We start from the raw sequence: 13,769 nt of genomic DNA, 5'->3' as shown, positions 1-13,769 counted from the left end.
AGCGGATGCTATAGACGTCATCAAGCGCTGACCCAGTCTGAAAGGCCACTGACGGGTAACACTAAGTTGGCTTAGACTGGTAAAGTATTCTCTCAAAATTATATTTTGGTCATTCTGCGAATAAGGCTTCATTGTTAGTGGAGAAAATTTACTTATATTGTGGTAATAGTCTAAGAAGAATTATTAAAATATTGCCACGGTTTCTTTTCTAGAATTTCGCGCCGGAACATCTGCGCCATTATGTGAGCATGACGTGCTGTTTTTGCGCAGGAAAAGCTTGGGGAACTTGCTAGGTTGAGTGTTTGCTTCCGTCTTTATGCCGATAAGTAATTAATTAAACCCGTGCAGACACTATCAAAAGGCAGTCATCGTGTCGTCGTTGTTATCGTCGTGCCCTTCTCGCCCTCCTTGACGTCGTTATTGGCGACGAAGAGGCTGGTGTTTTTTGTACTTTCAACACTTAAGGGCATTTCTTTAAACGGCCCTGTACATTTTTTTTTTTCTATTGGAGAACCGCGCAGCTTTGAGGCCTCCTGACGAACGGAATTCAAGAAACTTCGCGAACTATTGAAGCACATGTTTCAGGGACCCGCTGAATACTTTCGTTCAGCAGATCCCGAAGCACTGCACTGATCCGCTACACATTTTTATTCACGTACCCTAAAGGCCCTTTTATAGGCATTACATAGGGTGGTTGAGAAAAAAAAAGCAGTGAATGAACATTATACATAGCACCGCAAGTAAAAAGAAGAAGCCCTTCACGAAATACAAGATACAAGATTACAAATACAAGATTGAGATATACAAATACAAGATTGAAAAATACAAATACAAGTTTGAAATACAAGCTGAAAATGTAAGGTTGTCGAAACGCTATTATGTATCAGTATGTATCCAGCATTTCACTTTATTAACAAAAGCATCGTGATTGTTCTCGGACGCGATTTCAGCTGGCAGTTTGTTCCAACGGTAGATGTTTAGGAATAGTGGGGACTGATGCCACTTGCTCTGTGCGAGCGAACTTTGGCTGTACATTAAAAGGGTGATCTAATCGGGGAAAGACGCAAAGGGCCGGTTTGATACGGGCTTCTGTGAATGATTTGTATATGGTCTGTATATAACGCAGAACGTGTACCCTTGCACGCATATATATATATATATATATATATATATATATATATATATATATATATATATATATATATAGTCACATATTTTGGGCCATGCGTTTCTTCTCGTGAATCATGCATCATCGCGGCAAGCTTCCCCGGTCGTATCAAACCGAGATGGAAAGTACGTCGGCGAATGTGGTTGTACACCAAGTGTGACGAGCGACTTCCGAGAAATTCGCGCACCCGCCGAGGCCACCAACCTCCCGCGGCGAAGTGCCATACATACATGTGCCTGCCCGGACGCGTTGTAGGAAGGGTGCGCCGTCGGCGAGTTGCTGTCGCTCTTCATTGTTCAAACATCCCGGAACATGTGTCCCTCCACGACGCACTATAGACTGCACCCTCGTTATATACGAACGAGCGGTGTGGCTCTCTATACAGGACGTGCGTAAGATATGCAACGTATATATGCAGTGCCGTCACTTGCGAGCCGTCGTAGTCTCCGTGCGTATATGTATTTTCCCGAATACTAAGCTCTCACGGTTATGTTTTTGTCTTCTATTCATGGCCCGTCAGTACTCTAGTACTCTTTATAGTATCTGTCTCGTTGGCGAAGCAACATTTCTATGTCGCCTGTGGCTGCGCGCGTCGCATTTACAAACACCTACTGTTTCCTTATCAACATATGATGGACAGTGCTTCGCACGACCTTCGTGGTTGCGACGAAACCATCAAGTACATTCTTTTCCACAGGCCCTCTTTTGATGAAGAAATACGTTCGCTGTGTTCTTTCCTAGGTCGAGTTCATGACGGACCGTTCACATAAGAGAATACAAAAAATGCGTACGCTTTTTTTTTTTTTTTTTTACCCAATAAAGAGTTAGGTTCTTGACTCATAGTCCCGTGACTGTCTGGTTCTTCACTGTTACTATACAACGTGACAGTATTAGTGGGACCCTGAATTAGAACTTCATCCGCACAGAAAGCCACATAAAATTAAATTTTGATGCTTTACGTGCCGAAACCCTGGTACGATTATGAGGCACGCCGTAGTGGCGGACTCGGGATTCATTTTGACCACCTGAGGACCTTTAATGTGCCCCCAACGCAAGGAACACGGGCACGTTTGTATTTCGCCCCCATCGAAATGCGGCCACCGCGGCCGGAATTTGATCCCGCGACTTCGTGCTTAGCAGCTCAACACCATAGCCGCTAGGCTACCGTGGCGGGTAAAGAAAATGATTATGACAAAAAAAAAGATTATGAAAAAACAAGATTATGAAAAAAAAAACGACAACAACAACATTAGAAATGTTTTTGTACCTCGCAGAAAACTGCACAAAGCATGAAAGGCATCCCTATGGTTAGAATCCGGGAGCCGAGTCCCCAAGAAGAACTAAAACCAAAATATTTGACGTAGTCCACGACGCTGACTAGGCGGAGCTTCAAGATGGATGTCCCTGTGTATTAAAAATCTTGGTTAAACGTGAAAGTGGCGTCGCTACATTGTCTCTCACTGGCATGCAATCCATTACCAGTGAAATTCGCTAATCAACAGGAAGCAATCGACCAACGTTACGTAACCTTAATGAGTACTTTCCTTTAATGTCTTAAAGCTGAAATTGTGGCCTGCCGTTCACTACAGTAGACCACCCGCACAGAAACATGGAGAGAGTGCGGTCGAGCCTGCAAGCGTATATAGCTATAGCCCTGCGCAGCTAGGCAGGCTGTGGTCGGGGCGCACGCCTGAGAGGTCGAGCAGAGGTCACGATCCCGCTTCGCTCGTGAGAAAGCACGAAAAAAAAATGCGAGGGATGCCGGGTCTGCGAGCGCAAGCCGAGTCCTTCGGGTGGAACAAGAACGGAGACGGGTTCCCGGCACACGAAATGCTCCGGCTGTTCAGCATATCGCTTTAGGACATGCGGCGACATCTAAACAAAACAAAGGGATTGCAGGAAAATTCAGACTTAAAATGATCCCGTGTGCACGACAGAGAAGATTTCACGAAAGGAAAAAAAAAATTCGTCGGCCTTTCCACTTGGCGAAGATGGTTAACCAGCGAAGCTGAAACGAGCAGCCCCGGTGTTTATCACTGGGTTAATCCCGAGGGTTCATTACAGTATTGCTCAATTAGGAGGTTACACACACGTTCGGCTGTGACGGAGAGAACGACGGCACTGACGCTATGAGCGCAGTCCGCCGTTGTTGCTTGCGTTCGATGCCTCGAGTTTGCGCGGCGACGTGGTTAGCAGCATTCGCCCGCCATTGCCGCTTGCGATTCTTTGAAATTACATTGCTTGAAAATTAAATCTGTCCGTCACGTAAGATAATGAATAGCTCATACCCCCTTAAACAATGGCTCATACCCCCGTAAACGCGAGCTGCTCATTACGACGACAGAAGAGAAGTGACATTCTACGCTGGAATGATTAGTATAGCAATGCAGCCAACTGTGGAAGAAGACGACGAACGCGGGAGCAGGGGTAAGGGCGCGTGCCGAGCACGAGCCAAAGAGCCAGCTGCGTAAAAAGCGGACGACGCTCGAGCCAATGCTATATTGATAGTTTTCTGTGGACGGACGATTTCGCCTAGCCATATAAAGCTTCACTTAAAGAACCGTCCTCAAACCGCTAGTAGGACGAAGCGATAAAGGTAACCCGCCAGCGTGTTTCTCATAAAGAACAGCGACAAAATACTTGGTTCTCCGTCGAAACTGCGGCCTTGGCTCGTACAAAGAGGAGTGTTTAACAGATGGACGTGTCGTCATAAACGATGCTTGAACGATCTTTATGAGAGCATTATATTCCACATCCTCTTTTGTCTGGGGCGTAATAATGTAACACTTCTATTCCAATGCCACGTGAATCGCAGGAATAGACTATATAGAGTGGGGCAAAGAGAATTCTTATATTATATTAATATTATTATTATATTGCCGTGAATAAACCGACACGAAACCTCGTTCATATCTCAACAAAGAGTGCAAAGAGAAACTCGGATGTGGGAATCAATGTAATAATCCTTCGCGTTCTGTAGTGCTTATACGAACAGTCGCCTTTCTGAGTGCGTATTGACATATAGAAATAAGTGGCATGACGGTGGCGACTGGACTTTCAGGTGAGAGAAGTTTCACCTCCTCCTGAAGACTCTTTAAAGATGCCGGTTTATTCAGCGATTAGCGGCATCTAGCAAGTAATATAAAACGTCACCAATTGCAGGCTTGCTGGAGCGGAGACAAGGCGTATGTTTTGTGAATATAGACATACCAACGGGCATTTTCACCTGTCCCGCAGCGTAAGAACGTGCGGCGAGGAAGGGAGGCCGCGAATAGAAGCAGGTGAAGCGTGACGCATCGCCAAGGATAGGTCGCGACAGCTGTCGCTGCTTTCTCCTTTGTCGTTTATCTCTCTCTCTCTCTCTCTATCTTTTGTTTTGTGAGTATCTCAAGCACCAAGGCTGCCATTCACACATTCCTCGGCATCCCACCGGTTGACATTCAGCCACCTAAGTGGCACAGTGGCACTTTACGAAGTGAACTCCACCGAGAGACGCTGTGAAAGAGCGACGGGTAATGGCTTTTCGGCGCGTAAAGAAAATTAAGTCGAGACGATATATACTTTCCTCTCGAGCGTCGAGTCGGTCAAAGAAGCCACCTCAGCTCGCTTCCGTCTATCAGCTGGAATGCGCGCCCTATAGCGATGCAGTGTGTACAGCCGCCGACGGGCGCCTAAGGAATAAAAAAAAGAAACCCCATAAAGCCACCACGAAGCGCGAACTCTATCTGCGGCGCATTCTCCCGAGACATTCATTATTGCGTTCTCCTTCTTTCTTCGCTGTCTTCAGTGGTAAAATGCTGCTGACTCGCCGACGCCCTCTGACCCGGTGTCAAGAGCACATAGGGCGGCAAATTGAGATGGCTGACTCACATCCTTTCGCCCATTCTACAGCGCTCACTTCGGTTCTCCTTCCCACGCGAGCTTGCCAACTCTAGACGAGATAAACTAGTGACGCGAAAGGGGGAAAGAAAAAAAGGAAAAAAAAAAGCGATGGCTTCTTCCTACGCGCTCGAACGATGCGTTGACCGACTCCTTGCCGAAGCAAGGCCCCCCTTTATTTCTTTGTTGGCTCTGCGTAACTCCAGAACGGGATCAGAAAGAGTATTACGCGCTTCGCTGGGCGTTCAGAGCTGCGCTGTGCACGCAGCTGGCTTTGGTGAGGCGTGTTGTATACACGCCTCCAGAACGACCGCCGAACTGTGGGCGTACCTCAAAAGAAAAAAAAAAAGATATTAAAGAAGAGTATCGTACATCTTCATCAGTCTTGCGCTTGCGATTTCTTCAGCGCACTTTGTACACGCAGTGTGTTGAAACGTGCGATGAGCACGGAACGTCCGATGAACCGGAAACGTGGAACGGGTGATGGATTCACCGAATTCATGCCGCGCACTGCAGGCACCTATACTCCTCCCTCCTTGGTTACTGAGCCGGGCTTTGGAAAAATCATTATGTAAACTCCCTGTCTTGTCGAATTGCTCATGTATCAAGAGCTGTGAATATATATCTCAATGACCCAACTGCGGGGATATGATGATGTTATATTACTTTATCACTGTTTTTCTTTCTTAAAAGATGAAGGGGAGTGGCATTATTTAGTTTCACAACGGCTGCGCAGACCTTCTCGACATGAAAATGTCAGAGCAAAGCTCCGAAGAGGGAAAGTAGGGTAGAAGGAATGCAATTACTTTTACCGTGATTGCTGTTCAATGTACCTTCCCCTTCCACTTTGTTTTGTTTACAGCTATTGTTCAACAGGCTGAGAAAACTAAACCCGCGCGGAGCGTTTCAACGCCGTATGCCGCAACCAAACGCAACCACCGTACTCTCCACCTACGGCACGCCTCTCGCGCTCCCCATAAACAAAGCTTGCTGCGGCTTGCGTCATAGTCGTGCGCACATTACGGCAATTGTTCTCGACAATTCCTTATAGCCACACACCGTAATCCAGCGCGGTATAAGCGTGCGCCGACTAACGGATACAACAAAGGAATCGCGGCTATGCGCGCCCGAGGCCTTCTCCAAGAAGCCGCGCGTGCCCCACACATGCATCGTCGCTCGCTCGGCCATCTGCTCGTCTCCCGTGCCTGGCAGTACTTAATGGCCACTTCCATTACTATTGCTCCTGGCCAGAAGTGCAGACCAAGGAAAGCAGAGAGTGAGGGGAACCACGCGAGTGCCGTCAAGAGTCGTGCATGTGTGTGCGCGCACGCCAGCAGCCCGCAGTCGTGCGCCAGGCACGCGTGTAGCCCCTGGGGCGCGACAGATGTTCGCGCAGCAGCGTGCCGTCCGTCCTTGAAAGGCAAAGAACGCCGTCGTCCACCGCTGCCCGGCCGGTCGGTCAGCGGCTGAGGTGTCCCGCACCCACTTCCTCCTCGCTTCCTTTTGCGGCTCTGGCTCCCCTCGCGACCGACTTCTTGCTGCATGTGGTGCGCGTGTGTGCACTTTCTCGGGGAGTATGGCCCCCGAGGAAGCCGTCGCGAGAGTCACGAAGTGCGCTCCCGGAGGAGCAGCGTCCGGGGCTGTGTTTCGCGAACTCGCGTGACTTTATGCGGGTCGTCGCGGAGGTTCAAAAGAGCGAGGTAAAACGAAGGAGAAAAGACTTAAGTTTTAGCACGTAATACAACTGGGTCGTGCGCGTAATTTCAGTGCGTTTGCCACTGCGGTGCCTCGCAAGTTTCCCCAAGAATAAAGAAAACTGCCTGCGAAAAACGGTTACAGCGAGAAAACTGCCGTTTGTTAGGGGATTTGACAAATCGTTTTCAGACTGGAAGCGTCGGGAACTTAACGCTGGTTCCTGTGCGTTCTTGCTTACGTGGTCTCGTGCATGCAAGCCTCCTGTTTGACTCGGACAGGCTGGTCACAACTATCGTCTGCAGTCACAGCTAGCCTCGCTTTGATTATCGGTTGACTGTTATTCTTGGTCCTCGGCTCCCAGCGGAAGGGAGGAATGAGTGGAGAAGGAAAGGCAGGGAGGTTAACCAGTTTAGCACAACCGGTTTTCTACCCTACACATGGGAGCGGGATGGGGGAGAATGAAAGATGAGGAGGAGAGAGAGAGAGCACATAGCACAGCACACACACCGTCAGTCACATTCCGTCACTCTTGCGTGGTACGTGACATCACTGCCACAGCCGCTTGTCCAAGCCCGTTTCTTTCAAAAACCTAAGTAGTTCCCTTCGTCTGCATCAGCTGAGATGTCTTCTGTCGACGACATGTGAGAATCGTTTCAACTGACATTTGGTCTATTGTCAAGGTGCGCTATAGCGGACGCCAGGGACCGTCTCTGAACATGATATTCAGGACAGTCGCATAGAATGTATTGTAGCCTCTTCTCGCAAAGACAAGCATTGCAAAGAGCGTTGTCGGCCATTCCAATAAGAAATGAATAAGATTTCGTGAATGCCCCCACCTGAGATGCGCTACACCAGATGCGCTACACTGTTAATAGGGGTGTGATACAATTTCTGCACGAGACAGAACTGGACTAAAGACTGACTCAGGTATGCTGCTGTGTTAGCGACCAGTATTCACCACACCCTTAATATCATCATCATCGTCGTCATCATCATCATCATCCATCTCTCGTTCGTTCCCATTTACCCCCTTCTCCAGCGCAGGGTATCAGGCTGGCGCGCATAAGCTCACGCCCACGTCTCTGCATTTCTACAAATAAAATTCTTTCTCTCGATCACTTGTAGCCTTACTTCTAGGCCTGTTTGGTCTCAAATATAACAAGGAATGCGTCTATTGCGAAACGACTCGCACTTAGTCTTGCGAAAGCGACCTTATAGAAATATCCATTGATACCGTGATCACCGTGATTGTGCTATAGTAGACTATTTCAGCACGGCATTAGCGTTCTGCCGCTACTAGCTGTCACCATTACTGCATCCCACCAATTGCGCATGCGTGTTCGGCGGTATCGGTAATGGTGTGCTGTCTGTACACCCCTATAAAGCCTTTTCTGCGACTTCGCTGGACACGGAAGAATTTTTTTTTTTTAAGGAAGCAATATCAACCCAATAATTCACACCGCAGACAAAAGTAAGGGAAGTAGGCTCCTCTTCAGAAAGTCCACGACACGTATAAAACTAACAAGCGGTCAATAAATACAGCTGACTGTTAGGTCAACTCTTTTTGTCGTCCGGGAAAGCTAATGACCACGTGTGGAAAACGGAACGTAAGCAATACGCAAGAACGACTGACGCGCGCTCGCCGCCTGAACGCGCACGCGGGGTCACCCGTGGTCGACCAGTGGCCGGTGTGCGCGCCATCTGTCACAGTGCCTGCGCGAGCGCCGAACGTGCAACATAAACCTCGCGGTCGCCGATCTGCTCCAGTGGACTGCGCCCCGTTATGTGGGCCCGGAGATCCCGCAAGTTTTCTCGGAGGGTGTTCCGGTGGCCGACCACTGACCCTCCCGTATATACCTTTGTGTGCGCAGGGACACGGCGGGCCAGGAGCGGTTCCGCACCCTGACTACGGCCTACTACCGCGGCGCCATGGTGAGTGAGATGCTCTTTCTTTTTCTCCCTCGTTTCCGCGTCGGCCTCCCGTCGGCTTGCACGTGCACGGGTGCACCTACCGGCGGTTGAGGGTGGCGCACACGAGGCCCATTCTGGGAGTGACCTGCGTGCACCTGCGGGTGACGCTCGAGCCAGGCTGTTCTCGCGTGCCTGCTGTTGTCAAGGTGTGAACGCGTTGCGGAGAGGATGCGGTGCTTGAACTTTAGTTTCGCGACGGCGAAGAATCCTAAACGATCGGACTACCTGCGCGTGACACGCGCGTACCGCATGAGATCACTTTAACAAATGCGCACCCTAAACTGGCCGCCACTGTAATCGCCAATATCACCTGCACCTTCTTAATTGAAACAGAGGAAGACGTTTTATTGAGAGCTGAATTACTTCTACTGTATAGTCGGGTAACCGTTTAGAAGGCAGTGGCATTGGCCGCCTCCTCAAAGGCGGATGCATACGAGCCTCCACGAATGGGCGCGCACTCTAGACTGACGTCATGAGCCGGACGGCTGGTGTCCCCGCCGACGGAGAACATGGCAGCCAGCGCTTCAAGCTGGGCCGAGTCGCGTCAGCGGGATTATTTATTTAGTCGCGGAGGCAATCGGCTGCTGCGCTTCGGTCATCTGGGCGGGGCCTCTCCTGTCTTCATAAGTTGTACCCGACTATAGCTAGTGAAATATATCATGTTGCATGCCCTCCCCTCTCTCTCTTCTTCTTCTTTTTATTTTTCTTGTTTTTTCTTTTTCTTTTTTGGTTGCGACGTATAGTAGCTCAAAAACGCCTCAGCTCGATTACCTGAGGAATCGAACATTGCACCTCTGCCCATGGAATGCACTCCCGCCCTGGGATGTGGCAAACCACGTCCCAACAGTAATAAAGAAATAAAAAAATCGACCCTTCCACTCTGTGAAGATGGATTATTACCATCACAACAAATGGAGGCTATACGTACCCGTTCACAGTGCCAGTTTTCCCTTGATTAAAGATTCCTTACACGTACGTACCGCAAACTCTAAGTTCACCAAGGTCTTCTCCACTAGTAGCGTAATGTTCATTCAACACTTCCAAGACATTGTGTCGCTGTTCGTCGGAGCGCATCACACTGATGAGGGACAAGTTGTTGTCGAACCACAAATGCTTGCGTTCGATGCCTCGAGTTTGCTCGGCGGCGTGGTTAGCAGCATGCGCCCGCCATTACCGCTTGAGATTCTTCAAAAGTAAATTGCTTCAAAACGGATTGAAACTGATTTGGAGATAAGTCAGCTGTTATATGACGCTTATATCGCTATACTAAAGCTGCACAGGTGGACATACCATTATTTTTAGCAATCTGCCGATATTCGCAAGTTTTATGGAAACATTGAGGCCATGAATCGAAATGTATGCCTGAACAGTCGTATCATTTAACTATATCTTTCAATGCAACAAAATATATCTAACAAGGATAGCATTCCTGCGTTTCACTCCTATTAGAAAAGAGAAGTCGGAGTTGGCTCGAAGCTTAGGTTTCGCCTTTACGATGAAAGCAACGACTTAAAGTGTGCGTAAACCGGGCAACACAGATACGGACAAGACCTAAGGAAGTGATATTTCCGTCAAGATCTCCCCTGGGGTCGCCATAATTAATTGTAGGATATTGTGAGCCCATGTGACCAACTGCTCATAAGCCCTAAGCCTACTGGCAACAAAATAATGCAGTGGCAAAAAATGCGCTATCCAATTACGTTCCTTCACTTTCCCCGACGTCACGGCGTAGGTGAACTTCTCTCATTATATATTAACGTCTCTCAGGAACTATCTCTTAGAGCACGGAGGCAGAGAATGCATGGCGCGGTGCTGTTTCCTGGGTTAAGAATGCACTGAATTCTTAGGTTGGCAACGCGCGCGTTTTACACACGCACACCCGTCCATGTAGCAAGAACGTGTTCTTGCACCCGCATAAAAAAAAAGTGTGTAATGGTACTAAGTGGGCATGCTCCATTGCTCGCCAGTAAAACTCACATCCGGCCACTGCCGAGGCTCGTGAATCCGGCTCCGGGGCGAAGAAGAGGGGGGGTCATATCAAGCGCGCGGACAGTGTGTGTCCACGACGTCGGCACTTGCGTGTTATCTTCGCGAGCCGCGCACGGCTATCGTGGAAATAAAAGGGCGCGCGTGGTTGCTGTTGGCTTGTCCCGAAGGGCGAGATCTCGCCGAAGCATCACCCAAGCGACAGGCAAGCCGCCTATTTGCCCGGCGGTATCCTTTTTCACAAACACTCCTCTGCGGGCTGCAGTGATCGTCTGGCAAGCGTGTCAGTGATCGGTCGTTGTTTGTACTGTACGTGGCTGCAAAGTCGGCACTTCGAGAGAGGAGCGCGTGCCGTGCGAGGTTTATGGAACATAGCGCCCGATGCGGGCGCTGAATACCCTGGACTGGCGTGGCGTGCTGTAAAACGGAAAAGGGTGGACAGGAACGCTGACTTGACATTGCGTGGTGCAACTTGAAAAAAAAAAAAAACATAGACGCATTTACGTTAGTCTTGCCGTATTGCAAAACCTTTCGTCCGGCAGGATTGAGCAGGTGCAGGGCAGTGCATTGCGGTATTACCGTGTGCGAGCTATAGCACGGAAACTTCGCAACCCTAAAGCCCTCTAATGATTCGCAACGCGAGGCCGCAGATGCATCTCTCTGACGCATTTCAATCACGTAAACTGGGATAATTCCCCTATATATGAAGATGACAAGAACACTGAGGGGCAGCAGTCTCTCTCGGTCGACAACTTTCGGGAACATTTCGGGGATGCAGCGCAGCTATACGGGAATATGTGCGCCTGTGCAAACGCTACGCGACAAGAATGTACCGAGCTGAAGTCACGATTTAAGACAAAGTCGATGTCGCTGTATAGTAAAGCTGGGAAGGTAGAGAACTATAATAAAGAAGAAAGAGCATGCGGCATTATAACAGCGAGGAAACTAACTAAAGATACTTGATGATAGCGTCTATATATATATATATATATATATATATATATATATATATACATGTATTGACGCTTATCACTAACTTCTTTTTCTGTCCTGTAGTGCTATTTCTTGCTTCCCACTTAAGTAGATTCACTCAGCTTAACTGCAACCGCACGCCTTTAGCCTCGTGTATTTTAGTACATGGCGAATCTAAAAGGAAAGTAAGTATAGAGAACAGATATCGACAGCGTAAGGAAGTCACGAGGAAGTGAAAGGCGGCACTCTGCGGGACGAACCATGGGACGAAACGCACAAATAATCACTTGCAGCGGAAAGAGAAATGTACATCCGTTGCTGCGCGCAACGAACGCGCCTCTCTGCATAGACGTTGACGTCAGGAAGTTGTCTGCGGGAAGTTAAAAATCGCAGCGAATGATATATTGTATAGTGATTCCCCATCGGTTGCAAAACCCGTGTTGTTATTTTCCGCTTTGGAGGCCCTATTGTGTTTCGCTTTCGTAACATTATACCGGGTAGTCGTTATATATATATATATATATATATAATATATATATATATATATATATATGTGTGTGTGTGTGTGTGTGTGTGTGTGTGTGTGTGTGTGTGTGTGTTAGACTATACAGAATTTTAAAAAAAAATTGCCTATGGTAGATGTCACATTTTTAGTTCTTCAGCTGATGTTATAGTAGAATTGGGCATTACTTGCACAATGAGTTGAAATGCATAATTGAACATTAAGGAAAATCTGTCATGAACGTTTTTAATTAACTTACGGCACATATTGCGATCTATGAACTCTAGCCGGTGAGTTGGTAAGGCATATCCTCTTGGAACGAAATGTTGACGCTGCTAACTGCAACGTACAGAGATTAAATGACAGCAACTGGGTTCACTATTACCGCCTGTACGTTCTAGTACTAGTAGTACTAGAACGTACTGACTATATATATATATATATATATATATATATATATATATATATATATATATAGTGCAACTGACGGTGGTCTGCTCCGGAGCACCGTAAGTTGCACTTCACTCTTCAAAGAGTCAGGACGTGTGTCAAGTGCTCCAGAACAACGCTTTGCCATGTGGAGAACGCGGTTTAAGTAATCGATACGGTAGCTCAATTGAGAGGTGCCACATAATGTGCTAATTCATTTATCTCGCATTTACCGCTAAAATTAGCCACTGAATTTTTTCTGCTTCTTGCTCATTTTTTGCCCGTCGCTTGTTCTTGGAGGGGCCAATACTGACAGGAGGGCTTGACTTCGCGCCGACGACGAATCGGTGACAGCTGTGACAACTCCACTGAGTCTATCATCAAGTCCCCTGCAGCGTATAGTACCAGTATAGCAGGCCCGAACAGTACACTTCGACCTTTGCCGGCCTGCTTGCTTTTGTCGATTGGAGCGTCTTGATAAAGCGAAGGTCGTAGGTTCATTCCGCACGTGGGCTAGCTTTTCTTTCTCTCCCCCCCCCCCTTTTTTTTTTTAACAGCGGAGCTGTTTAATCCGGCCGTAAGTTGTGCCGCGAGCCGCAAAACCTCGCCGAGCTATGACGTCACTGCGTTGCCTAGCAACCCCATACCAACTGTGCGATAGCTTCGCAAGACTCCGCGCCTAGACACTGCGCGCAGCTGGTCTTCTCCGCTTGCCATAAACGTTCCGTGTAGCAGGTGTGAAGGCGGGGTTGCTAGTGTGCGGGCGGTAGTAGCAGCCATGGGGAGACCGAGAAAGAAGCGAGGCACATGGGCTGGCGCCGGACACCACGAACTTCGAATATACAGCTTTCGGCGTAAAATATAACTAAAAAAGAACGTGGGCTTGTGCGTATTGCTATTCCATCGTACAGACGAGCACACAACAGAGAGAGAGAGAGAGAGAGAGAGAGAGAGAGAAATGAAGAACAGAGGGAAGGAGTGGATGTTAACCAGAAAAGCGACTGCTTGGCTACCCTTCGCAGATAGAGAGGAGGTGCAGGAGATTATAAAGATGAGAATTAGGATGGGTTTGGCGCTGAGCCGTGCTCCCTCAAGGGCTGCAGAATTTAGCGCCAACCTTTCCTTTTCTCATAACGAACCACTAAGTAGTATTAAGATCGGAGGAAG

General features: G+C 48.3%; 1 protein-coding gene across 2 annotated transcripts in view; it reads left to right on the top strand.

Annotated features, from left to right (window-relative positions):
- The window catches only part of LOC119455779 (ras-related protein Rab-8A-like), a 100,508-nt gene that overhangs the window by 58,731 nt on the left and 28,008 nt on the right, over positions 1-13,769 (top strand). For both annotated transcript variants that reach the window (XM_037717242.2, XM_037717241.2), the window contains exon 3: positions 8,614-8,674. In XM_037717242.2, the coding sequence (XP_037573170.1) occupies positions 8,614-8,674 (61 nt within the window). The remainder of the gene's footprint in view (positions 1-8,613; positions 8,675-13,769) is intronic.

Source organism: Dermacentor silvarum, chromosome 6 (genome assembly GCF_013339745.2).
Source record: "Dermacentor silvarum isolate Dsil-2018 chromosome 6, BIME_Dsil_1.4, whole genome shotgun sequence".
Lineage (NCBI taxonomy): Eukaryota > Metazoa > Arthropoda > Arachnida > Ixodida > Ixodidae > Dermacentor > Dermacentor silvarum.
This window is presented reverse-complemented; position numbering and strand designations above follow the sequence as displayed.